Source organism: Augochlora pura, chromosome 5 (genome assembly GCF_028453695.1).
Source record: "Augochlora pura isolate Apur16 chromosome 5, APUR_v2.2.1, whole genome shotgun sequence".
Taxonomy (NCBI): domain Eukaryota; kingdom Metazoa; phylum Arthropoda; class Insecta; order Hymenoptera; family Halictidae; genus Augochlora; species Augochlora pura.
In genome coordinates, this window is record NC_135776.1 from 2,533,834 (window position 1) to 2,560,491 (window position 26,658).

Below are 26,658 nucleotides of genomic sequence, written 5' to 3' on the forward strand. Positions count from 1 at the left end.
CGATAGCGCGGAATCAAATTCTGCCTCTTTATCCGTCGTTCGAACAATATTTTGCCCGACCAATTTCTCCAGCAACAATCTCTAAATTTTCATTAACGCGTCACGATAATTTTCGAGCCGAAATTTTCGTCGAGGAGAGAGTCGGATAATTTTCCTTGTAAAAATAGATTCTTCCTTTTGTTAGAAAGACTGGTCGAACGCTATTTTCGAAGCGTCGGGGCTTAAGCGAATTTTCGCGGGCCCCGTCATCGACGAGTTGTCGGGCGGCGTCGCCCGAGGCCGTAACGTAATCCACGCGTTAGTTGTTTTGAAAAATTAACGAGACGCGACACGGCCCGGGTACCCTCGGACGATAAATAATTTAGGCTCAAAGCTGTCTCACCTGTCGCCCGGCTTAGACACCGGGGCCGCGTTTCCTCCGGAGAATATTCCGCGCGTCTCGAGGAACGGTGGTGCCTCGGCGCTTCCGTGGAAACGAGAGGCGATCGCGAGGGCGGCGGAGAGGGCGGCGTGGGCGAAAGCGTATTAATTCGATTTCCTCCGGTTCGATTCTCCGCCTCGCCCGATGCAGGACATCAAAAGCAAAAGCCGCCGCCGCCGCCGCGTCCTCTACGGCTCCTCCTCTCCGAGCCCCGCTTGTTTGCGGCCGTAAAATTATACGGCCAGGCTTCCGCCAATTATGAAATATCTATTTGCTCGAATTCGTTAGCGAAGTCAGCCCCCCGAAAGAAATTCGACGCAATCAGCGAATGAGCTACCGTCCTCTCGACGCGTCCCATTGATCTCGCGGTACCCCCTCCTCCCCCTCCTCCCCCCCTCTCGACGCGCGCAGCTGCCCGGCCGCGCCGGAGTCGATGGGACATTAAACTTAATTAATTATAAAACTTATGGACACTTGATCCGTTCGCCGATCTACTCGAAACCCCCTGGAACAATCGGTGCTTCGATTGTCGACGCCGCGCGATTCCGGATCGAAGCGCCCGCGAAGCGCGAGAGCCGCGCGCGCGCGCGTGCACTCTCTCCCGTCGGCCTTTTCGCTGTCGCGACTGCGAAACCTTCTCAACGATCTTTCCACGGTTCATTGATATTTCGATCTAATTACGGCGCCACTCGGCGAAAACAGCTCGTCAAACATTCGAGACCACCGACAGCGGATTACAAAGGTTAAATAATTAACATCGCTTTTCGTTCCACGGCGCAACGGTGGAGGTCGCTTATCGTCAACGTAATCATTTTAACGTTGTTTCAAGGTTTAAGGTTATAGGGTAGAAGATCGTCGAATTCGTATTCTAATGATGTCGAAGTCGAAAGTGTGTTATATATATCTGTTATCAAAGTTTAGAAACAAAAGTATATAAAGGCAAGAAAATGAATAAAAATTGTCTTGTCCTATTCTTAAAAATATTAAGGTGAAATAAGGGCTGATCAACGTAGCGTGAAAGGGATAGTAGCGCAAGGGGTTGATCTTTTTATTCTGCATACTATGTATGCTAAAAATACATATCAAAAATTTACGTTAATTAATGCTGCACATGGTTAGCATATTTTTTAATAAATCAAACCTTCCGCAATTTCATTTGGAATTAATTGTTTCGATCGATCGGAAATTGTGTGATTTAGAATGCCCTGTCGCCGTGGATCGGTTCGCAAGGATTTACAGCGCGTAAAATTCTTTAGGAAACATCGAAACACGAAGCGCGATAAAATTTCATACGTCCGCGATCCGCGTGTCCCGCGCACGGAGCTATTCCCCTCGCGAAGACAAGTTTCCCAGGACTTTTCTATAAAAACCGCGCGTTTGCATGAACTTACGGCGAAGCGTACGAGGGGTTCGAGAACTAGTAAAGACAAACAGGGTCGCGACGAACAACAAACTATATCCATTTTTTACGCCGGGCTGGACCGGAATCGTGGCAGCTGTACCGATACCTTCCGACGCGAGCACTTAAATCGACTGCGAGAGCCGCGCGCTTTTTATTTCTGGCGCAGTCAAAAAATTTGTGGACACGCCCGGGACGCGGTCGAAAGCGTACGCCGAAGTCCCGTAACGATAACTTTCGCAGTTTCCTGACAAGAAAATCGCGAACGTTTGTAATCTTGTTAAGCACGCGCGCCTTTACAGCCGTGGACGTTGCCGCTAGATAAAGCGATTTTTATTGGGCGATTAGGACATTCGTCGCCGAATCTATTGGTTTCGTTTTATCAGAGAAGGTTTCAGTTATTAATTTCCCAATTTCTTTTAAAAAATATAGGGAAAAAGATGAGCTGTACTTGAGAAGTTTTATCTCGGAGACTATCGATCGCATCGAGATGTACTTTTATTAGTTCCACTCATAAAGGATGCACCTTTGCAGTTTCAAAAATTGTCAAGAAATTGTTAGACTTTGAATACAGTTTTCCGCGTCGCGCGTTTTGTCACGACTTCCGAACAAAGCGTCCGTAGACTTTTTGTCACGTTGCAGTACAATACAACGTCGGCAGGCAGCGCACAGGGTGTTCGAAACGAGTTATCGCGAAGTCGCGTGCTATGGACAGCCGAATGATCTCGGTACAGTTTCGCAGTCCCATAATAGCCGGCGCGCGGCCGCGACCATAGCAGCGAAAAACCCGTCCGGAGAGGGTTGCGCGGTCCCCTTCGACCTGTCGCCGAGGCGAGCTCGTCGCCGCGAGCCGATAGGTTTTAATTCGCGCGAATAGACCTGCCCCAGGCTCGATGTAATCCGGTGGAGTCGGCCCGAAGGAGCCGTGGAGAGAAAATAACGCGTAAATCGCCCGTCCGGCCCCTTCACGCCGGGAGCTTACGCTGTCGTTATGCCGCCCGTTATTCCGCCGCCATTCCAGCCAACGTAATATCCTCGTGATAGACCGATCGCGACCCCACCACCCCCGGTAAACTTCGCCAGATGGGTCGAGGACGCGTGCCGCGTCGAGATAAAAGATTAGCTCGTAAGCCCGACGAGAGCCATTGTACGACACGGGGCCGCCTTCGTCGAACCAAAACTTCCCATCGCGACCGAAACAGTCACCCCATTCCGGCACGCGCCCTTTCCCCGTCGCCCGTCGTCGTGGGGGGGAACAGGTTCTCTGGCCCGCGACAGGTTCGCCGATCTCCCAAACGACCGGAGGGGTCCCAAACCACCCCTGATTGCCAGTCCGGTGCAGCGAACCCCCGGCCTGAAATACTCACCGCGAGGGTCAAACCGACGCCTCGTATCGGGTGTGCCATCCTCCCCACGTGCCTGCTGCCCGAGATCCGCGAGCCCGAATTTACGAGCCGTCCTTAATCATCTTCGCGGGCCTCCTTTTTTTTCGACAACCGCTCGTCCATCTCCCGTCACGCCGCGTTATCCGTTAAACGTCGCCCGCGTTCCCGACGAAACAGTTCGAATAATTTATTCATCCATCTATTGAATATGTACGGGTGCTGAATAACATCATATAAAATTAAATGCTATAGTCTGAGCGTGAAAGCCAATAATTTCGTATAAAATCAAAGATTTTTACAAAATGCTAAAAATTTAACATAATTATCTAAAATCATCCCAAAAAATCAATTTCATCAATTTCTCATTTAAACAATCATTTTATAACGAATGTATATACGAATGATCATATATTATAAATTTAAAACTTTATAATTAACAATATTCTATCAATTTTTAACAATAACAATTATAATATTCTATCTTATTCTTATAATTATTATACCCCTTATTTATAATAGTGAAAAAGTTTGAAACGATTCGATGGTACTATCCAACGAGTAATAGAAAAAAGATACAAGGTAAATGCAATTTCTTCAATTAATACAGAGCTTCCCTAAAATACAAGCGATTGAGTATAGAAATACCATTGGATAGAGAAATCGGTGCTTCGAAAGACATCTCGTCTCATTGAAACGTTAGTTTGTTAAACTCGATGGACAACGGTGCTTTTTCGAAGTTGATCAGCATCGAAGCTTTAATTTTTCCGAGAACAGTGCGCCGGGGGGGTGTCCCCGGCCCATTATCGTTGCCGGGAGCTCAGCGAATTCGCGTCGTCAACGATTGATCAAGGGAAGTGTACCGTTCAGCGTTTCGCGGGGAATCGCGGCGGGCTCTCGGGCGGCATCGCGGCGCTCCATTGTCGGAAGTTACAATCCGTTGAACTTGGTCGCATCGACGGAAGGCGTCGAGCCGGCAGGCAATCCTGTCCGGTCGCCGACGGTTTCTCGCCTCCTCCATCCGGCAGCCACCACCTTTCGCCCTCCACCCTCCACCTCCTCTCCGGACCACCGCGGAGGGGTGGAGGGTCGGAGGCTGGCCGGGGCCGCGTGCACTTTGACTTTCGTCGGTTCCGCGGGATTCTCGCCGCACTCTTCCGAAAACTTGTTCTCTCCACCCTATCGAATCTCGTCTCGAGACGTCTGGCACTGGCGGTCCCTGATTAACTCGAAAGATCGTCCCAGCCGCCTTGCGGCAAACTTCGCTCACCCCTGGCTTCCGCCTTCGCGTTTCACCTCCCTGCGTTTCACCCTCCCCCCCCCCCCCCCCCCCCACCTGCGTTTCGCTCCCCGCGTCTCGTTTCGCCTCGGCCGCCCCGCATCGGCGGCCGTCTCTGCCGGGTCTCGTCTCGTCGCCGACTTTTCCCCTCGGCTTTCGCCCCGGCGACGAAAGAAGAAAAGAATGTCGCCGTTGCGATAGATCGAGGACCTCTCTCTCTCTCTCTCTGTCTCTCTCCCTCTCTCGCGCGCGGCTCGGTCCGGAGGGGGTCCGAACGGCGGCACCGGCAGCCAGGCTAAATGCAAATAATGGCCGAGCAGGGACGAATCGGATAAGAAGCCGCCTCCGTATTTTATTTCGCCTTTGTCGCGTCGAAATCGCCGAGATTCGACGACGGGCTCTCCGAGGGAAGGGGGGGGACAGCAATTTCGGAACGAGGCCCCGATCGCGTTAACACCGAAACACGCTATACATTTTAAAGCTCGCGCGCTGCCTTCCTTTGTCCAAGACCTTGAATAAGCTCGGTTAACTTGGCGGGATCGCTCGCCGCGTGTTACCGCTTCGATTTACGGGGGACCATTGTTGCCGCGAGAAATCTTTGAATAAGACATTTGCTTTTTTCTTAAATGAGTCTTTTGACACTACCCTGCCAAAGTCTCCCTGATCCTTCAAGATTCTTAATACCCCCGGGTCTTCCTTGTAAGCCCGGGGGAACATGATTTGAAATAAAAATATTAGGGAGAAGCTTCCGTGGGGAAACTTTTAAATAAGCTTCTTCAGTCGATCGTACATTAAAATAAAAATGGCGCGCGACGTTCCTGTTCCACGCGTGGCCGAATGGATCGGTAACCGATGGAAGAACGAGTGGAAAAAGGACAAAGAGAGGAAGGAGTATCCTGGTCGTTCGAACGCGTCCGACCGTTTTCTCCAGCGTTCCCGGGCGGCGGTGCATTTTTTAAAGCGCGAGATTTAAGAGACTGAGAAGTCGACGACCAAGTAGGTCGACCCCCTAACGAGTAGCAAACACACGGGGCTGCATAATCGGCCGAAATTCGACTCGCTTTTATTCGCCGTCAGGCTGCCGCTGTGGCTCCGGGTTCGGGGGCTTTAGGTCTGCTCTCTTTCTCGCGCAACCTTCGGAGCCACCGGGATTCGGGATCCCTCGGGAAAGGGGGCGTATGGCGTTCCCGGAGGCTGCCCGGGGGGGAGCCGTGAGAAAACCAGACGACCCTGCCCGAGCAACCTGCCGTGAGACCTCGCCGTCTTTGCGCGAAATTAGGCGAATCATCCACCGAGAGAACATCGATCCTCGACCACCCCTCCCGGAATCGCGGCGACGAGCGGGGAGCACGGCTTTGCCGAAAAGATGGCCGAAATGCTCCCTGCGAGACCCAACTTACCAATTAATGTGATTTTCACCTATTTACTCTAGTCATTTGTTTGGTAGATTTAAAAGGAAAAGCCTTTTTTAACCCCCACACTAGACAATTTTTCTTTATTTTATTGCCTTTATGCACTTTCGTTTCTAGACTTTAACGACGGAAGAATTGATTTTTATTTCGATATAGTGGAAATTAATAATATTAATATTTAACAGATCCTGCATGAAATCTGTATCACGAGTCTGACTCGTTATTACAGTGCAAAGGGTTAACTGAGATAAAGAAGGGATAATTATTTATAGAACAGAGTAGAAGAAAATAGAATGGAATAGATCTTGTACTAGGATATACTAGAATACGATAAATTAAATTCAAAACTCAAAATTAAATATAAATAATAAAATACAGTAATTTTAATAACGCAACGATATACTATAATTTGTACATCGTTCTAGGTTATCCATTTTCGAGAACGACACCGGTGATTGGTAGTCGGTGATTTCGGCCAGGTTTTCGGGAAAATCGAGGAGGATGCGCGTCGGGTCGGGTCGGGTCGAATCCTTTTCCGCTCCGGCCGCGCGTTTAAGCAACGTTTAAATAAACCGGCTGTGCTTGGTGACGAGAAACGGGCTAAACGAACCGTGAGAGAGCTCGAAAACAAGGAAGACGGTGGAACGGGCCGCGCGAGCGGACGGAAATGGGACAGTGGAACGTTCCCGTAGACCGGCCTCCCCCCCTCCCGCCACGGAGACCCCAAGCCCCGAGCCCCAATGAAATTCCCTCGGCGTCGCGCGGCGTCGCGACGCTCACTTTTTCGCGGTCGCCGCCGCTGCGTAACCGCGCGCCGCCTCCCGCTTTCAAAGCATCTCTTTTCTTTTTTTTTATTCCGAGGCTCGCCGACGAGAGCCGCAAGACGCTCATAGACGTAACCACCGCGAAGCCCCACCCTAATCTGCGTTCTCGCGTCGCTGATTACGAAAGAGACGCAGACATAGTCGGTCCATTCTTTCGATCGCGTCCACCGACGCCGAGATAATCGACCGCCTTATCTAGGAAATTGTGCTATTAAATACGGATAATACTGTGGAACGCTTTCGAATATAATCGCGACTTTATTTCGACCCTCTTACGAGGGGCGCGACGGACTCCCCTTTGGCGTGTTACAGGGTAACGTTGCCTACAATAATACGAGATCGTTTTTATCTATTTATCAGATAAATTCCCCGGACGAGTTCCGAATTTTCTACCCTCGTAAGCTTTACGCGAAATGCAACTGTTCCCGGTAACGTACAAAGAACTCCGTGTGTCTCTAAATTCCGCTGTACGCGTTGCAGTTAAGCACTATTTGGCTGGTATTAACAAATATTACCAGCGAAATTCTGAATTTGTACAGAAAGTTCACCCTTTAAGCTTACACGAGCTCTACGAATAATAACCAGACCGGCGGAGCTTTATGCATAATAAAATTATACCGAGCCACTTGTAAGATACAGGAATCAAGTGAAAATTAATTGTACCTCTCAATGGCTTTATTAGGTCAACAATAGTTCAACGGCAGTTTCGAATGCTCCCGATATCCTCGTAGAATCGTATTAAACCCGTTCGGCGACGAGCCGGTCCGCGGCTCGCGCGATGAACGTTTCGATAAAAGAATCGGTTTACAAGGGATTCCGCTTAAAAATATTCGAGACATCTTTATAGGCGGGCGAACGCTAAGTTATAATTACTGATGCGCCTATCGCGACGCAGCTGTCAAATTGGTCTGAACGGGCGTGGTTTCATTGGCTCACAGAGCAATCTCTGTTCGAGCAGAGCGAGAGAGCGAGAGCGAGAGAGACAGAGAGAGAGCTACGAAATCAATGAAGCGTCCCGAGAACACAGAGATCCTTTTTTCGACAAAGCAAAAACCATTTGATGAAACAAGAGTAGAACCAGCTCGCGTTCTCCTTCAAAGAAGCGATTCAATTAGACTGAGAGTGAAAAAAAAAAGAAGACGATACGGATGCGATCAAACCTATAAACGATCCGGGCTGGCCGAGATAAAGCGCAGGAGCACCGACCGACGCGATGCTCATTCCTTTTTTCGGGCTAAAATTGCTCGCTGTACGACCGAGAAAAGTTTTTTTCCCGGGGCTTCGCGCGATGCCGCGGATCTGGAAATATGAAAAAATTTTTCTATTTAATTTTAGTTAACCACCGCCATTGATATGGAGCCCCTCTCCTCGCGAAACTGGGTCGCTCATGCCGGCGTTCCCCGCGAGATGCTCGATTCTTGAACGATTTCGAGATTTCTTGCCGGATTTGCTTCATCCAACTAGACACCGGCAGGAAAGGGAAACGGCATTTTGATCAATATTAATAGTAGCATAAAATTAGACCATATACTGGATGCTCGCAGGCTTTGATATTTCTTAAATTAATATATACGGATAATCTATCTTGCCCTATATAAAAATTAATTCCGCGACTTGCAAGCACGCGAGCACGACAGATTAAAAGAATGACAATCCACCAAACACATCTCTGGCAACCCGACGGTTTCATTATGCATTTCGCATGAAAAACCGCAGCCCTCGTTATCGCGATAGCCGAGCGAGTCCAAATGGCCAGGACCCAGACAGAGAAAGACCGTTCAGTGGCCCGAAGGAAAGTGGTCCATCGCGGGCGGGCTAGCCTCAACGGCACGAGATAATAACGATCACAAATTTTCCAGGCGGATCGAGTGTCGGGGGGAGAGGATCCATCCGCGAAGGATTCATCCGGTGGAGGAGGATCACTCGAGTCGCCGAATCCTCGGGAAATCCCTGGACATTCGCTACGCCTATGACCGACCGGATAACGAAGCAAGACTCCGGCAGGTAGGAGGAGACGAGTGGAGCAGAGAGAGAGTTTCAACGGAGAAAAGCCGTAGGAGTGGAGGTGAGGCGAGGAGAGAGAGAGGAGCCGCGGTAAACGGAAACGAGAGGGACCGGAGAAAAGAGCGGAGCGAGGGAAAGAGAAAGAGAAAGAGAGGGAGGAGGAAGGGTGAGAGAGAGAAAAGATACGGAGCGGTGGCCGGTGGCACTGCTGGAAAATCAGACTAATTACTTTGTACGCGTGGCTTTCACCGAAATGGGCTCGCGATTATTTTCCCCGAGTATAATCTCGGCCAGACGCATATTCTGCGGCAGGACTTTATAATCGTGTCGGGGCCGGGGCTCGTGTCCGGGCAAAGGGACGGACGTTTCTCCTTTCCCCGGCGCTGGAAATTCCTTGATTTCTTTCCTGCCGCTCGGAAACCGACGCGACGCGGAGAGGCCGCGCGGCCGCGCCTCACTCTCGCCCGTATCCGCGCCGTATCCTCACCGCCACGAAACTTGATGTTCCGCGGGGTAATCGCGGTCCGCGACGTCAAAGCCGACGCGAACACTGGCTTTTTATCGCGGAGACGGGAATCCATTTCGCGTCTCTTGTTTCGCAATTACGACGATCCGAGCGCGTTTCCCTCCTCCTCCTCCTCCCCCGGCCACCGCCCCGTTTCTCCCGTTTCGCCCGTTTTCCATCGCCCGTTCCGCCGTCGGCCGCCTTCGTTCGCCGGTCGTGTTGCGAGTGATAAACGGTTGCGAGCCTTCGCGAAAGATTGCTCGATACCCAACGGATTGATATTGTTGTCCGAGTGCTCGCGGTGCTCTCGGTAATCGATGCATTAACGGCGAGCCGTCGGCCCGTTTATCTCGCCGGAATCCCCAACGGTGCATTATCCCGCGACGATCGCGCCGTGGAAAACCGCCGTGCCGAGCGGCGGGTGTTAATCCGGTTTCTCAGGTATTTTACTTCCGGTAATTTGATCGACATTATTCGCTACTCGGGATCCCCGTCGCCGACTCGTCTCTTTAGACGTTTCGTTCTCCTCGACGAGACGTCGTGCTTCTCGACGGGTTCCTCTCTATCTTTTCCTTGGAATTCTTTATTTCGCGCAGGGGTGTTCGATTTCGACTTGATTTTTGCTGAAGGAATCTATTCCTTCGGGATGAAAGACAAATTCTTTTGATTAAAGCAACGATTGTTTGGATAGAGAAACGAATTTGTTAAAAGATTCGTATAAAGCTTATAGTCAGAACTAAAAAGAAATCGATACGTTTAGAATATTTATTAGCATTAATAGAGATCCTATTCAGTTGATTCGATCGACCAGACAAAATATTAACACTTCATCAACCGGTAGCCTATGTATCGGCTTTTCCCCCCTTAACCCTTAATTTGTTATCTATTATTGAGATAAATGTGTTAAATTGTACTAGAAGCTTCAATATTATTAAAGTTTTAAATATTAAATACCTTTCGCGATTAATAAGATAAATAAAATGAAAATAGAAACGATAATTTTTACGACGGGATAACCGCTCGATAAAGTGTTAAGCGTCACTATCCACGTTCCTCGAGGACCGCAGGGGTAGAAAAATCAACCCGTACGAGTTTACGATAAATCCTACAGTCTCTCGAACCACCTTGCCTAAAGGGATCTCCGGTGCCGCGAGAAAAATGATTTTCCGTATTTCTTATCCGGTTTCACGGCCGGAAAGGATCGATCTTCGGCCCGCAACAGTTACTTCCGCCCGCCTCGATCCGTTCTTCTTTCTCCGAGTCGCGAAAAACAACGCGGAACGGGTCCGAGAGCCCGGCGCGAAGGTAGCGCGGAGGCGTGGGCGGAGAAGGGTGGATCGGATCGCCGCGTAAACGAAGGTATCCACGGGAGCGTTTCGTAGCGCGAATTTATCGAGCTCGACTAAGCTGGAATTGCGCGAAACCCGGAGAACACGATACGGTTACGCCATGGATCGAGAACTATTCCGGCCCGATCCGATCCGATCCGCTCCGTTCCGTTCCGTTCCGTTCGGAGCGCGGCCCCTGGCTTCCCTCTCCGGTCTGCTCTTCCTCGAGCGGTCGTTTCGTGCGGAAGCGCAAATACGAGGGAAAAGGTCCGATCCGTAGCCGGTCTCCCTCGATAATTCCGCTCCTTCCGCTTGGTCCGACTCGCGCGACCCCCACCTCCCTCCCCCTCCCGGTAACGGAATCGTCGCAGATTCCTGACGAACGCAGGCCCCGGGAATTAAAGGCGCCTCCGTGGCTCGCCTTCCGTCGAAACTCGCCGAGGATTATTCCGTATACCGACGGTCCGTCCGGACCCGGTTTATTAACACTTCGGCCCGGATCAAGACCCGATATTTAGCTTCCGCCACGGCCGGATTACCATCGCCGCCGAGGTATCCGCCGCCGCGCGGGCAATCGATCCTCCAAGCGCGCGATTTTGCGGAGCGAATCCTACGGGGAAAAACTCGGCTGGAAATTTATCCGCGTTCCGTGTCCACTAATCCCTCGAATTAGGGTGTAATCGTAGCCGAGGCGTACGCGAAGATCAAAGTTTTGATAAATAATGGCTTCGAACGGTTAATGGAATTTTAGATACGAAATCCGACGTTCTGCTCCCGGGGCATTAGGTTTTGTAAGTAGCCCCGGTGGCCAACGATTACCATGGTTCTTTAATTTGTCTTCCGCTTTTGGTACGGCTGCACCGAAAGAACGTAATTGTAGGTATTACTCGGCGGCACACAATGGAGGGCCTCGCACAATGGCCGGAATGTTTGATTCCGAAGGAAAACGTGAGAATTTTTCGCCGCCCAAAGGAACCGGTCTGGCTGCTGTTTAACCGTCCCCGATACTTTTTCGCTAATAATGTACAACCGCGGGCATAATAAACGGGGTTAGATAGTCTCTCTCTCCCTCTCTCTCTCTCTCTTGTACGTCGGGAAACTGTTCCCTTGAAATATTCAATCGCGCGTGACCGACTTCGGTATACTAAATTTGAAGAGCTGTCGGGTAAGAACCTGAGACGTTCCTACTGTTTTTAGAAAACGGCCGGTCGGATAAATTCGAACGCGGATTTTACGTCCGTTCCGAGTATGAATGCTCGGAATCGCCTCGAAGAATTCGACGGTACGTCTTCCAACAACAAAATCGCGAAACAATCGATTATTCACGATGCAGTTGATTTCACCGAATTTCAATTGGAACGTTACGAAGTCGATTTCAAATCAGTGTTTAAATTTTGGACATTACAGAGATTATTGAATATATTTCTACTAATTAATTAATTTTTATTTATTTATTTATTTATCTATCTATTTATTTATTTATTTATTTATTACACAAACATGTTTTACTTGAATATAAATAGAACTCACATTGTATACGCCAGTATTTTCAAACGCAGCATCTGGAATGTTCGATGGAAACTTCGTCTCGCGAATTTATAAGTAAAAGAAATCGGTTATCGTGTTTCCTCGATAAACGAAAAGTTAGAAATTAATTTAACTTGCAAAATTAGAGAAACGGCACGTTGCAAAATGGCGTTTAGGCAATAATTATAGATTGTAGGTAAAGAAACAAATGACTAACGTATTATTCGACCGTTGTGTAACGTTACCTAATTAGTTCGAAAAGTGTACGCAGTGGCGCTAAGACAAAAAAGTGCGGAGGCAGTGGACCGTTACGTGCAGGCAAATATTTCATAAATCTGCGTAGTTTATTGAACGAATTGTTCGTATTAGATCAGACTCGGTATCGCGGTGTTCGTATTTACGTAATGATTGTTTCTGAAATAATAATCTCAATAGGGCACACGCCGAACCCTAGTGATTACTTCGCCGCGCGGGGAACAAAGAAGGTCACTTATTGCGTCATCCATGGTGCCGGTCATAAACGGTAGATATTCTTGAATGTCGCAATAACTGAAGGACTATTTACGCGTTCAGTTCGTCCTAGTCGACCGTACGTTACGGTAGTGTTGCGAACAGTGAATCGTAAGTGCGAAATAGATAGGTTACGCGTACGTTCCGTTGGTGTCTAGTGCGTAGTTAACGAACATGGTGTAATCGCGCGTCTTACTTTCTCTGCTCGTCGACCCGATCTTCGATGGCGGCAGATGGGACATCCCAAGGGATTTCGGCAAGGACTGCAGCCTACTCGTAAGTATTATTATCCAGGGATGACCAACTGACTGATGTGTTCTCGTATCGGACCGAGCGTGTTCTCTCGTGTGTGATTGGTGATATTCTCTGGCTGGAGATTGATGACGCCCGGTTCTCGAATGACTGATGGCGTTCTCAATAGGAACCGCGGTGCTCTAAATATTAACATTTTCTCGAAGATGGATTTATATTCTACAGACCGGATCGTATCGTCGCAGTTCGTAACCGCGACACTTACCTCGTAGATCTGCGAGAGAACATTCTAGTCGCAACCAATATTTCTCTAATTTATCGTCGTTTAAATCCCGTCTCAATATTCACGAAAATCCGGCACGCTTTTCTCGCCCCCATTTCGAACTCTTGATCGACATAAAATCTTCGCAAATTATGCGGGAAATATTCAACGGCTTCGGCTTATGAAGTTTCCAGGGTAATAAAGGGCAGCTTTCCAACCCTCTCGGTAATTTGCGCAGTTATGGCGTCCATGTATCCCGGTCCCATGGCTTCCATTCGTCTTGTGGCGGAATTTTTGCAGCTGTTCCGCGGTCGGGGTCTGCGAATGATAAATTCGTTTCTCCACTTAGACTGTGTTTTAATCCGACGTCGCGCTATAGCGGGATCCTCGGGCGTTAGATTCCGTTCAATTATCAAACGAAAATCAGCGTCGCGAATTTAGATGAAACAATAGGCGCTACGTTCTCCATAAAAGAAAGGTCTCTCCGGTGTCCCGTTGTATTAGCGAAGATCGACGATTCGACTGGACTATATTTCAACGAGATATTATACGACATAATCGTTGCGCGTCGATCACCTTCCGCGTTCGAATACTCGGCTTTTTCCATCGCCAATTTGTCCTTGGACAATTTCGCTTCCTCCCCCCCGGCCCCCCTCCATAGAAAATCGATCCCTCCGGCGTTCTACCAGACTGTGTTTCAATGCGACGTCGCGCGACGTAATCGCCGCCCGTCGATCACCCTACGCGACCAAATTCTCAGCTTTCTCCTCCACCGATTTGTCCTTGGACGATCCTCTCGGATAGCGCATCGCCCCGTCTACGCAATATCGACGGCGGTTACTGCGCTCGACTTTTATCGTTCCCACCGAATCGAAGGAATCCAACTACACTTCGGGCAGAAAGACTGCGACAAATCCGGTTACGCATACCGTCTCCGTCAACCGATCTCCTTTGATCAAGGTGCTCGCGAAGCGCGCGGCTACTTTTAGGGGGCAGGCGGACGGGCTCGGGAAGAATGGGAAAAACCGTGGACGGAACAGGATCGGGCATAAAGCGTTCAAGGATCGTTCTTCTCTAATCGGTCGAGTGGCGGAAACACGAGCCTCGCGCGTGTCTCGTTTCCAGAACGATTAGGAAACGGTATTTCGTCCGTCGGGTCTGATGGTACGAGGCAAATGGAACGCTCGACTGCGATTACTCGAGCACGAAGATCCAATTGGCCTTGGATCGTGGCGACCGGGAACACCGCCACCCCCCGCCTGCTCTTCTCGCCGGAGATATCGGTCGTGGCATATCGAGCGGACCGGCGGCGTGCATCAGCTCGAGATCGATACCGGAGCTATCGTATCCTATCGATTCTCCCTCTCTCTCTCACTCCCCTCTCTCTCTCTCTCTTTATTTCTCTCTCCGTCTGTCTCTATCTCTTGCTCCTACGCCAGTATATGTATTCCCACCTGGAAATGGTGGGTAGCTTTCGTATGCCTCGATTCCGACTGTATCGGGCCCGCACGTTCGCGAATTATTACGAGTCACGTAGGGCTGTAGTCGCGCGGAAGCCTCGAGTGCTATTATTACGATGTAATACGGTCGGCCCACCCTCCTCGGGTTCCTTACACCCCTTTCGAGGGTCGCCGTACGGAAACGCTACGCCGGCATCGAAAAGAAAAGCGAAACAATCGTCTCTCGGCCTTTCGCTTATTCTGTTACGAAATCTCGATGGAATTTAGGGGAACGATACGGTCGATCGCGTACGTACGGTGTTCGGAAATTCGATTTTAAATCGGCGAAATGATTTTTGGATCGTTTACGCGGATCACAATACCGCAATATACGTACTATGTATGTACTGGTACACAGTCGGGTTCGTAGATGTAGTCCAACACGATATGGAAATAATGTTTAAAGACATGTTTCGAAAATATCGAGTAGCTGGGATATTTTGCGTATATTATACGGTTACGATACGTGTAGAATATACAGTATACATGTATACCAGGTGCATATGGTATAATAAGTAGACTGTAAAATAGAATAAAAATTCCATATCGATTGCGGCGAACTAGGAGTTCCCTTTCTTCTTTATTTAATCCGTTTAGTGGGTTGGAAATATAACAATCATAATTCTGTGAACCTTTTGAAGTAATGTGAACACTTTGAAAATGAACGACAATGTCGGAGCTATGTATATACCTTCTTCCAGAACTTGCAATTTCATAATGTATGTAGCTAAAGATCATGGTATATTATATTAATTTTCTTCATTATTTAAATCGTCGTCACGTAACCTCGTTTGCCGAGTAAACTATTCTTAGAAATCTTAGAATTCGTGTCCGTAAGGGGTTAATTTTATCTACTCTTCGATTCGTATTATTCGTTGGTTTGTGCGCTATATTTAAATATAATCAAATTATATTATCACTGTATTACAATCATATAATTCGTTGTCGTAAAAATATATGCACGCGACGTGTACAAATACAAAAAAATTATAACATATAAGTAGATTTGCTTAGAGGAAAATTCGTCGATAGAAATCATTTTATTCGACTAGAATCGCGTTTCCGGTTCGACGGTCGCGGTAGCCGGCAGTGGTTGCTGGATCTGGCGCTCTATTACGAGATCCTAACTACTTTATATTGAACTTCGACTAAAATAAACCCCGCGCTGATTGTAATGAACTGTTTAAAGTTCGCCTGACCCGGCGTCAGACCATCGCAATTACTCAAAGTCATTAGAGGAACCGTGGAAATGATATTTCTTTTACATTCTCTCGGTTATCAATCTCTCCGAGTTCGCGGGCTCTAATTTCGGCGAGTTAATTCCATTTCGTCGAACGTTTTCGTGACCTCGTCGCTGGAAGTCACGAGGTCTTTATTCCCCCAACAGCTGTTTAAGAAAGCCCGGACAGAAATTGAATATTTTTCCGCGTCCGACGAGAGCCGCGCGTCGGGATTCCCTGGCTCTCGAGTAATTCCTGTTTTCATTTCTTGATTCCCACAAAATGGGACTCCGCGAGAAGATCCCCCCCGGCACTGATAACCTTATCATTTTCTTCGTTCTCGTCTGGTCGGCGTTTCTTTCTCGTTCGTTGTTTGTCCGGCCAGCGAACGGGGCGAGACCGCAAGAAATGTTCGCGCGACCGTAAATTTGTTAACGCCCGCGGACACCGGAAACTCGCGAGAGCGGTAATATCAATCCGAACCCGGTGTCACAGCGGCAACGTTTATTAGTTCAATTAGCCAGTTTTATTCGCGCCATCCTAATCGCTGCCGCTATTAACCCCACACCGAACGACTTCTTTTACGATGATGAAAACTTTTTTTCTCGCTTATAATGTCCGCGAATAAAACGGACATTTATATTTTCCCGCGTGTCCTCCCCGCGGTCGTCCACCCGGATAGCTGCTGGACAAACCACTCCGTCAAATTAAACGAACGATATTATTTCGCCGAAACCATCGAACTTTGAACTCTTGTAACTTCGCCGCGGAACAATGTTGCAATATTCTACCGGTGTTCATTTCATAGAAGAATACCAGATTCTTTAGAAGAATAGCAAAGATTAATATAAACTCGCCGTACACATTTACATCAAAACGTACACCTTAATTATGAAGATTAAATTATTTTCCCCCGAGCGAGTGTTTGTACTTGTAACGTTTTCGACAGAATAATTACGAGACCGGTTACAACAGTAAAAATTGCCGTACCGTAAATTTCTACGTTATCAAACTATATTTAATAAATTGTATCACAGAGAGAATGTTTCGATTAACATTATAATTCATTTCGATATTGAAGCAACGTGATTAATTATTAATAAAATACACGTAATGTTACCATGATCCAAGCTACTCGTACACGAAATGAAAAATCGAATCCGTTTCGGGTGTCGCCGCGAAGGGTTAATTGCGCGGATTAGTTTATCGCCGCCAGCCCGGATTCGATATCGAGACCTTGTGGGGGTCGATCGGTGCCGGTAGGGTCGTAGAAAATCCAGGAGAACGACTTTCGAATCCGATTGTGTGTTACCAGGAAACCCAGAGAAAACATCGAGACGCAATAAGAGGGGGGGAGCCCGAATCTCTGAATAAAACTAGACAGGAAATGGGGCGAACGGCTGGAGGGAAGAGTTAGATGCCAGTCGGGGATGGGGTGGGTGGGTGGGGATAAGTCGTTGAAACGCGGGACGGGAACCAAGGCCAGAAGCTTTCCGGCGAGCTGCCACCGAGATGTCATCGAGCGTTGAGAATAATGGAAATTATCCAAGCTGGAACGATCCGGTGAACGGGAGAAGAGAGGCTTGTCACGAGGATAGAATTGAAGGCGACTCGAGCGTGGCTGCTTGGAGGGTTGACGGGGAGGGGGGAGTTTGCTCGTCGGCTCTACTATCTCTATCTCCGTCTCCCGCGTCTCACCCCTGCTCACCCGCTGCGAGCCGCCCTCTGTCTGTTTGGATAAGAAAGGAAACCGACGCGCTTATTAAAGGAGTATCGATCGGCTCGTAAAAGATTATTTTCATCGCGCGCGATGGCCCGGTGTCCCGGTTTCTTCCCCGAACGGAACGACCTCTTGATCCCCCCTCCTCGAATCTTCCGCGCGATCTCGCGGAATCGCCTCGATCGCCCAAATCCTCCGGTTCTCTCTCGTGCCTCTCTCGCTTCCACCGCAGAGCGTCTCGATCGCGCGGTCGTTTCCCCTCCCCCTGTAGCGTCGCGGTCTCTCGCGAGCGGCCGTGCGCGACCCGCGAGCGATCGTAACAGTATAGATCGCGCGGCGTGCCGGAAAAAGGGGGATGAGTTTTAGCCGGACTCTTTCGCGAATTTCGCATCCGTTTTGGCATCGCGAGCTAGCCGGCTTAGCCGGCCAACGATCGATAATGTATGCGAGCGCAACGCCGACTCCTCCCCTCTCATCTGCCCCCCCCCCCCCCGCAACCCCTTCTTTCGTTCTTTCTCTTTCTTTCGTTCGCGAGGCCGTGGCTCCTGCGGCCTCCTCCGTGTCCCGCGCGGCACACGCGAAAAAAGATAAATAAAATATCCTTTACGTAACAAGGGCCGAACGCCGACAACGGAACCAGGAAACTCGGACGAGACCGGGCGGACGCGCGCGCGGAAAACCGTGGCCCCGCGATTTCCCATATTCCGAGCGTGGGTGGCCTCGTCCCTCGCTGCGCGTCGGCTACACCCCCGCGATCATCGGTTATTCGACGTTTAATAGTCCGTTCTCTTTTTTTGTTCTCTTCTAGGATCGATAACTCTATTTACTCGAAAGGGTGTCGCCGTGAAAAATGTTTCCCTCGGTTTTCATTTTTTTTTTGTTTTTTTTTTTATTTTGTTCACGGTATCCGTTCGACGGGAACCGGGGAAAACGCCGACGCGTATATACCCGGCCCGCCCCGTCTGTCAGAACTTTTTCGGGCGGAATGAAAACGCTAGCAGCATAATTCGATTTTTCCGAATACTTTTTCCACGTTCAAGGTGGGCCGACTCCAGGCGATTCTCTTTGCCGGGGATGTTAGAAATAGACGGAGGTTCGCGTGCATCTCCGCGGGAGCCTGATTGGATGCGAGTCAAAGTGGTAGAACGGATTAAAGGAATTCAACCCCTTGCTCTAGAATAGCGTGCCGGTTATGGAGACCCGGCAGAATGATCGATTGAATATTTGATTCGGTTTATTTATTATCGGCCCGATCCGTTCCGATCGATGCTTATAATTAATTTCCAAGCTTGCTACCCTCGATTGCGATCGGGCTGCAATTTTTATGCATTTCGTACGGAAATGGGTGAGCTAGGAATTTGATTAGGTTGTTTACGACTCCAGACAGAAATAAATATTTCTCTTTTTCGCGATCGATGCGCAGCGTTTTTATTTTACGTAAAGATCGACAGGATAATTATATCTATTCATATTTTTATAAATATTCGAATGCGAAATCATGTTACCTTTTAGCGGAACTCTTAAAAATTGTTCCTTACAACGAACCTAATTTTGGCGCATAGGTTGACGATTTGTCGGAGCTTTCAATGAAATTGCTATGCAGAAAGTGCTCGGTGTATGCAGACACTCCAGCCGATTTCCTCTAAATGCGGCGCCGAATTTCGATTCTATCAGGGAAAGAGAAAAAAAGAGAAAGAGAGAGAGAAAGGGAGAGAGAGAGAGAGAGGGAGTGGACAGGTCTTGGAGGGGAAAAAATATGACGGCGACCTTTTCATTTACTTTTGCATAAAGAATCGACTCAGGCGGAATTGATGCGCGCTTTAACGGGCTTACATCATTTTCGCGCGAGCGAGTCAGCTTTCTCGCTGATTTACAGGCGGCACGGGGAAAAGTTTGTCGTTCTGGCAGCCGGCGCGGAAAATCGAAAATTTTCATTTTCGTTGCGCCCGTTTCGTCGCGCGCTTACCGCTCCGCTAACGGGACGGAGCGGGCGGCGCTTTTCATTTCGTTTCCACGGCGGTTTTTATTGTCGAACACCGTTGTTCTAACGGGCCGAGATCCTCGCCCCCCTCCCTCCGGACAACTGCGAAAAGCGTCGCGACGCACTTCGTATTGGAAAAAAGAATTCTTCCGGGGTTTTTAGCGAGCGGTAGCGAGCACAAAGCGTACCGTCGGGACCGCGATTCGGACGGTTGTAAAAGGGGCGGGCTTATGAATAAATACGGCGCCCCGAAATTGCCTCTGAATTCCATTAATTCGACAAAGTTTCATATCTTCGTCGGGCGAGAGCCGACCGCGGCCGCGACCGTCCGCGAGATCGAATTCATTTGAACGCTTTATGCAGAATCCGTGCGCTTGATATTCTTTTCCTGTCCGGTAAAGGGGTCGCAATTAACGAAATATTGTACCGAATCGCGCGGCAAAGTACTACTCTTTGAGGTTTGAACACCCGCCCCCGGTTTCACGCTCGAAACGCTAATTTCAACTTTTCGTCGCCGCGATTCACCTGCGACCCGGTGCTATTGTTTCCGAGTGTCGTTCGACTTGGAAATTACGAAAGGAAGAATTAGTTTGTCGGAACCATGATCCGATTTAGCGCGATTCCTTTACCACTTCTAGAATATTAAAGAAGCGAGCAGCTTTTCCGATTTTCGCTACTCTCGAAGCGATGTTCGAGTTACCCGACCGAGTCAAGATCTCTAGAGAACGTTCACGGAACATGTGCAGTTTCGATCGAAGCTATCCGATCGTATTTTAAGATGCCGCCCTTATTATTTAATTTCGGCGTTTTCTATCTCTTATATTCGATCTCGTCCGTTATACACGGTCCGTGGATCGTTGCTCGAAATAGAAATCGCTTCTCCATCTAAATGCCTAAAACCCCGCCGGCCGCAACAACTATAGCCATAAATTCGCGCGCTCGTGCTCCAGTTTTCGAGGAGGCCCCCCCTCCATAGATCGTTCGCCGCGTTTACGAATTATCAATAGATTTTAGCGAAACTTTAGGGAAGCTTGATCCACGCTCCGCAGAGTGCTCTTGCAGCCGATATTTTATAAAAAAAAATATTCGCTAACACGGTTGGCCGAGTGCCGTGTGTAACACCGCGCGCTCTGTATAACGCAGTCAATCTGCGATCGGACAATCGGTAACATGGATAGTACCGATGGTCGTCGGGTAGAACAAAGCCGTCGATTGGTCTGCGCTCTTGCGGAAAGAGGAGCCAATTAAAATTGATGGTTAAATCCGAGAAAAAGAGATGAACGAGAGAGAAAGAGAGAGGGAGAGGACGAGAGAAAAAGAGAGAGAGAGAGAGAGAGATAGCGGAATATAGACCGGCAAAGGGCCGGTGTCCCGCCTCAAAGTAAAACTCGGCTGTCGAAACCGCGCGGATCCGCGCGCGTATGAATTTACCATGGTCCGCGGGAAACAACGACGATACCCGTAGCGAGACGATTAGGGTCGGCCCGCCGTATCCGAGTCTCTTTGTGAGCCGGGAAAAACTCGGACGTCCGCGAAAAGGGGAAAGTCGAAGCGTGAGCGGGTCCGGCTCGGTTAGGAGAGTTTTATTCCGCGACGGTTCCCGCCGGCCAGTCGATTGTTACCAGAGAGAGAGAGAGAGAGAGAGAGAGAGAGAGAAAGAGAGGGAGAGAGAGAGAGTGAGTGTGTGCCTGATGCATCGATCGATTCTCGTCGACGATCGAGACACGGGAGATGGGGCAGGACGGACGGGAAAGTTGCTGGTTTTTAACGCTTTGATCGGGATATTTTTAATCAACGGGTATACCGGTCGGGCCGCTGTGACGCGACGCGACGCATCCCGGCGCGGCGCGGCGCGCGGAGCGTACCCAGTGGCGGCGCAGAGCGGAGCGGAGCGGAGCAGAGCGGGCCGGCCCACTCGACAGATCAAAGGAAGCCGGCCCGGGTCCGCCGTTTCCACGTTTTCGAGTGGCGAGCCTCTGTGGACAGGTACGCCGAGGGAATCCGCGATAAAGGTTACTTTCAAACAAGCGCCGGACCGTCGGGACGCGCGCGCGCGCCCGATCCCTGCGGAAATCCGCGACGGATCGCGGCTCATTAAACCAGAGATCCATCGCATTGTCGGTGACCGGCAACCATTTCCGCTCTGTTTCCGATCGAGCGGAGCACGACCTCTCGATTTTCGTCCGCGATCCCTCGCTCTCTTGAAGGATCGATTTCATAAAGGCCACACGCGCGCCTTTTATCGGATATAGACACCGGCTCTATCTCTCTCTCTCTCTCTCTCCTTCTCGCCGTCTCTGTTTCTCTCGCACTCGCGATCGCACGAAACCGGAGCATCGCCGCGCCTCTGCCTTTGCCGGCCGACGAATGCGTTTGGAAACAGAGATTGCTCGAATAGTTTCGAGATGTTGAGGGACCGCCGTGTCCGCATTCCGGGACCGGGCCTTCCGTGACCGGGCTACGTTTAGAATTCCACCGTGTGCGCCCGCCTACGTGACGGACGATCATCCCAGTCGCGCGCCCACACACCGTCTTCGAAACGGCCCGGCCGAAACGCCCCCTTCCTCGATAATACGTAATCACTTCCGATCCGATTTTCTGCGGCCTCTGATTCAACTAATTGCTTCGAGAGCCGCGCTCGTTATCCCGCGAAATGGCCTCTCGCACGTCGCCCCCGGATCCGTTCGGTTTTCATTCCGTTCCACGATTCTCGCCGAACTAGCCAAAACCCAACTGCTCTTCTTTCGAATTCCATCGGCCACCCTTTCATCGTTATCGGTGCATCGTTTAATGACATTTGATCATCGTAATTATAACGATATTATCTTTTTTTTACAGAAATTACAGTCGATTCTCTTGTGGAATCGTCAGTCAATAAAACTTGCACGCGACCGTCGTCATATTTGCAATATAATTAGATTTATTTAGCGAATCTGTTTTCTGGATTTATGGGGTTCGGTTTCGTTTATTTAAAACTGCTAATGATTACCCTGTGTTCAAGTTTAATTAAATCCTTATCCGGACTGCCAATCACTGTCGGTTATTGTTTCAGGAAACAATGCATATCTCCGAATTAGTAGCCGCGCAAGTAAACGCAGCTTGGAACGCTGCGAACATGACGAGTTTATAGAGGATTCCAGGAACTTCTAAATAATTGCGTTGACGTACATTGTCCGTCAAACACTCTTCGACGCTTACGCTTGATTCGATGCTGCAGACTTTACACGCGTTCGCGAGACAAAAAAGGAGAATGCGACCAGGGAAAAGGGTGAAATTCTGTTTCGTTGACAAGGAGATTATTCTACAATCTGACAAATTATTTGGCCGCATTACACCAGACGTTTCTCGGTCGAACGGATATGCTCCCGGGGCCGCGGTACACTCCCGCAAGCAGATTAACCAATGGGCCGCGAGGGCGCGCGGGGGGGTGTCGAGAGGGTTGAAACTGGCGCAGAGACTTTGCGGATTTTTGAGGGCAAGAGCCGAGAGGGGGGTGGCGGTGATTTTCGTCTGCGGTCGCCTTAACGTGGAAGAACGCGATAGATTCCGGTGGACGAGCAATTCCGGCCGGATTACAAGCCATCCCCCTCCCTTTCCGCCGAGGAATTCCCTGGATGCCGATACGCCTGGGTTATTGTTTCCGTGGTGGATCGCGTCGCGACGGATTAACGAGTCGGGAGAGCAAGCGGCCGAGAGTCCGATATACCTCGGCAGAGCGAGTATCGGGGCTCTTTCTCCGTGGGATTAGGCTGTGTGCTCGTCGTCGCTCGAGTTTTCGTAGCGGGGGCTTCCCGCGATTAACTCCGGTACCCGCCTATATGTCGGTTATTCGGTCGGCTTCGAAACAAAGCGGGGAAACCCCCATCCGAGGCTCGGAGCCCGTAGTCCCGGCGAGTGGCAATTTCGCGAAAGAAAACCGGGCGATGCACCGCGCGCGGCGAGGGTGCCGGCGGGCGGGCGGGGGCCCCCCCTCGGTGTGTGTCTGGTCGACGATTGCGTTCCACCCCCTGCGCTAGAGCGCGACTCGGTTTTTATAGCCCGGACCCTGATAGAGATACGGGGGATATTTATCGACGTACTTATTTCGACGAGCCTCGGGCCAACCCCAACCCCAACCCCAACCCCAACCACTACCCCCCTCGGATAATCGTCGGAAGAGGCTGCGAGCCGAGCCGCACCGCCCACCGAGGCTCCTCCGCGCGCTCGCGAGCTAATCCGAAAGGCACACGGACCGACGTAAATCAAACCCCCCGGATCCAGGGGCTGCAACCCCACGGCCGACGATCATCGGCAATCCAATCCATCCCTCAGTGCCGAATTCTCCTAACCTGATTGTTTTTGCACTCACCCCATCTCTCTGTCGGTGTTTCTCAAATCGTACACGCCTACGTACCCGCCGATTCACCGCGATCGGGACAATCTTTCAATTTTGCGGATACACGATCCTCGGGGGTGGAGGATCCTTCGCGGCTCCCTTCGTAATCGAGAAACTCTCGCGACTTTTTTCTTCGTCAAGGATTTTCTTCGCGGAGCATTTCTTGGGGGCTAACATTTTCTTCGCTTAGCATTTTCTTCGCCGAGCATTTTCTTGGCGAACGTTCTCCTTAGTGACTATTTTTTTCTCCGAGCGTTTTCTTCGGTAGGAATTATTTTTCACTAAGGTCTTTCTTTGCCCAAGCTTTTCTTTGCGGAAATTTTCCTTTACTGAGCATTTTCTTTGCCAAGCATGTTCTTTATCGAACTTTTCATTGCTGACCCTCTGACATTAAACTTACCGCGACGGTCATTTCGACCGGTTTCACGATTTTCTAGATGAAAATCGTCGAGATTACAAAGACTCTCTTTGATAGTAAACGATCGAATGGATGTCTTTTAATTCAGACATTTCGAAAAATTTGCCGAGACGAACGAATTAAATTAATTCTCGTACGAACTACCCCCCGCGAATCAGTTTTAATGCTCCGAGAGTTCGATAGCCAACTAACCACTTGAATTTCTGCACAGAAGGCGATCGTTCCATCCCCTATCTGCTCCACGTAATGAGCACCACCGTGGAGCACCATCGACAACAATCTACAAAATATAAGGGTGGTCTATGGTGGAGCACAGGTGGCTGCAGTCTGGATCATAAAGGTATGTTTTTTAAGGGCTCGCCGACGCACGGTAATCCGGCTGCTTTTAACGAGTCCCTTCGCCTTTTAGCGAGAACGGCGTTCGAGTTTATGGGAATCCGTTCGCCGTGGAACACCTGGAGAATGGAAGAGGAGGATCGAGGGAGGGACGAGGATCGAGGCCGGCCAGGCGTCTTCCGTGGGTGTACTCGCGGCTGCCCCATCGGCGCCGAACTGAATCAGCATTCCGTAAGCACTAAATACCGCTAATATCGCGCATGTGCCTCGTACACCTTGATGGATGAGAATTCGGCCGTGTGCCCTCCGCCCTCCCCGCGTCCCTTCCGCGTTTATCCGACCCGAACCCGTCGCCGCGCCGCTTAGTCACCACCGGCCGCGGCTACGCGTGGAAATTGCGTAACCGAGCGAGCAGGAAAACGGCAGAGAGAGAGAGAGAGAGAGAGAGAGAGAGAGAGAGATTCGCGATCAAGCCCCGCGACCGTCCGCCTGGCATAATAGCGGCCGCGCGCGCGTTTAATTGATTTGCGACAGTAGCGGGACAGCCTCGGTTTTATAATGCGACCGATCCGCTAAGGGCGCGTTCACGGACCACAGCCTGCACTGGATGCACCGGATTGCACCAATCGGCGCGCATTACAACACCTATTTTCTTCGACGCGAAAAATTGCTACGCTATTTCCAAAGGTAAATCATACCAATTGGAAATACCGTAGGTTGAAACAAGCGTAATCATATCCAACCTCTGAAATACCAAAATTCACCCCTTTGATGGTGAAGTTTTAAGCAGTAGAAATATTTGGTATATACGTATATTTATTTTCTTAGTAGCAGTTATTTTGTTCTACTCCCCAATTCTCTTTTCCGTCCTCGATCCTTTACATTCTCTTCTGCCGCGGACACGTATTAAAGATTTCACGAAGCCGCCGGCAGAAAATGTCGACGGCTGACCGACGATGTCCACGAAAATAGGTAGTTTCGTTCCACTGTCCGGCGCGCGCACCAGCCGCGACCAGTTTTCCACGGTGTTGTCCATCATCTACTCGCTCTCGCCTCGAGAACCGCGCTGTCCGAAACAGCGCGGCCATCGCGTTTCCCCACGCTGAACAATGTGTTCGCTCGCAATCGCGGACGCTGCAGCCTCTCTTCGCGCCGCGAACTCGCCGGTTGCCAATTTTGGGCCCGCTGCCACGCCGCCGGTGTGCAACCAGAAGCTGCGCGCATTCGTCGAACTCGTTCCTCGCGGCTCAGGGGTTCAGGCCGCCGCGTTGTTCCGCGCCGGGAGAATGCAGTTTTCGAGGAGGGTTTCTGGACCCCGTTACGGCAGCCACGCCCACTTAAGTAGAGATCTCCGCGAGATCGATCCTCGGTCTCCACCAGGTGATCCACGTTCGGATCACCAGGTGATCCGCGTTTCTTTCGCGATCGGTTTGTGCCCGCAGCAGGTGCCAGACTCCGAGGATCTTCGCGATAGGAGTTAAGTAGCGAGGAGTTCTTTTTGCGATCGTCTCGGCGAGATGACGATCGGTCGAGTCGTATCTGAATGGACTCTGTGCTAGCATTCGTATTGTGAAGAGTAGAGAGGTTCGTTTAAATAACACAATGGTTAGATAATTCGGAGTTTGGGTATCAGAATTTTGTATGAATTCACGTTGGGACCACTTGCTATATATTAATCGATTTAATTTTATTCCAGCAACGCTCATCTCTGGCTGATACTTTTTGCGAGACACTCTCTCGACCTCCTCAGTCCCGGATTCTCTGTTCGGACAGAGTGGAGAACATTTCTTCAGGCTTTAGACAATCGATGCAGAACCCGGCGGAAGAACAACAATTTATTCCTCGGGGTTAGCGAGTCGTAACGCGGAGGGTCGACAGACGACGTAGGGTTCTACAGTTCGCGCCGATAGTTTTCGTCGTCGGCCGGCGCATCGGAGGGTCGAAGAGAAAGAGAGAGAGAGAGAGAGAGCGTGTGTCGGCGAGCGTAGCCGCGAAGGGTTCGCG

General features: G+C 50.0%; 1 protein-coding gene across 1 annotated transcript in view; it reads left to right on the forward strand.

Annotated features, from left to right (window-relative positions):
* The window catches only part of LOC144469967 (uncharacterized), a 54,625-nt gene that overhangs the window by 15,549 nt on the left and 12,418 nt on the right, over window positions 1-26,658 (forward strand). The window contains exons 3-6 of the mRNA XM_078180720.1: window positions 8,577-8,782; window positions 12,271-12,867; window positions 24,530-24,658; window positions 24,728-24,885. Coding sequence (XP_078036846.1) covers window positions 12,825-12,867; window positions 24,530-24,658; window positions 24,728-24,885 — 330 coding nt within the window. The 5' untranslated portion in view covers window positions 8,577-8,782; window positions 12,271-12,824. The remainder of the gene's footprint in view (window positions 1-8,576; window positions 8,783-12,270; window positions 12,868-24,529; window positions 24,659-24,727; window positions 24,886-26,658) is intronic.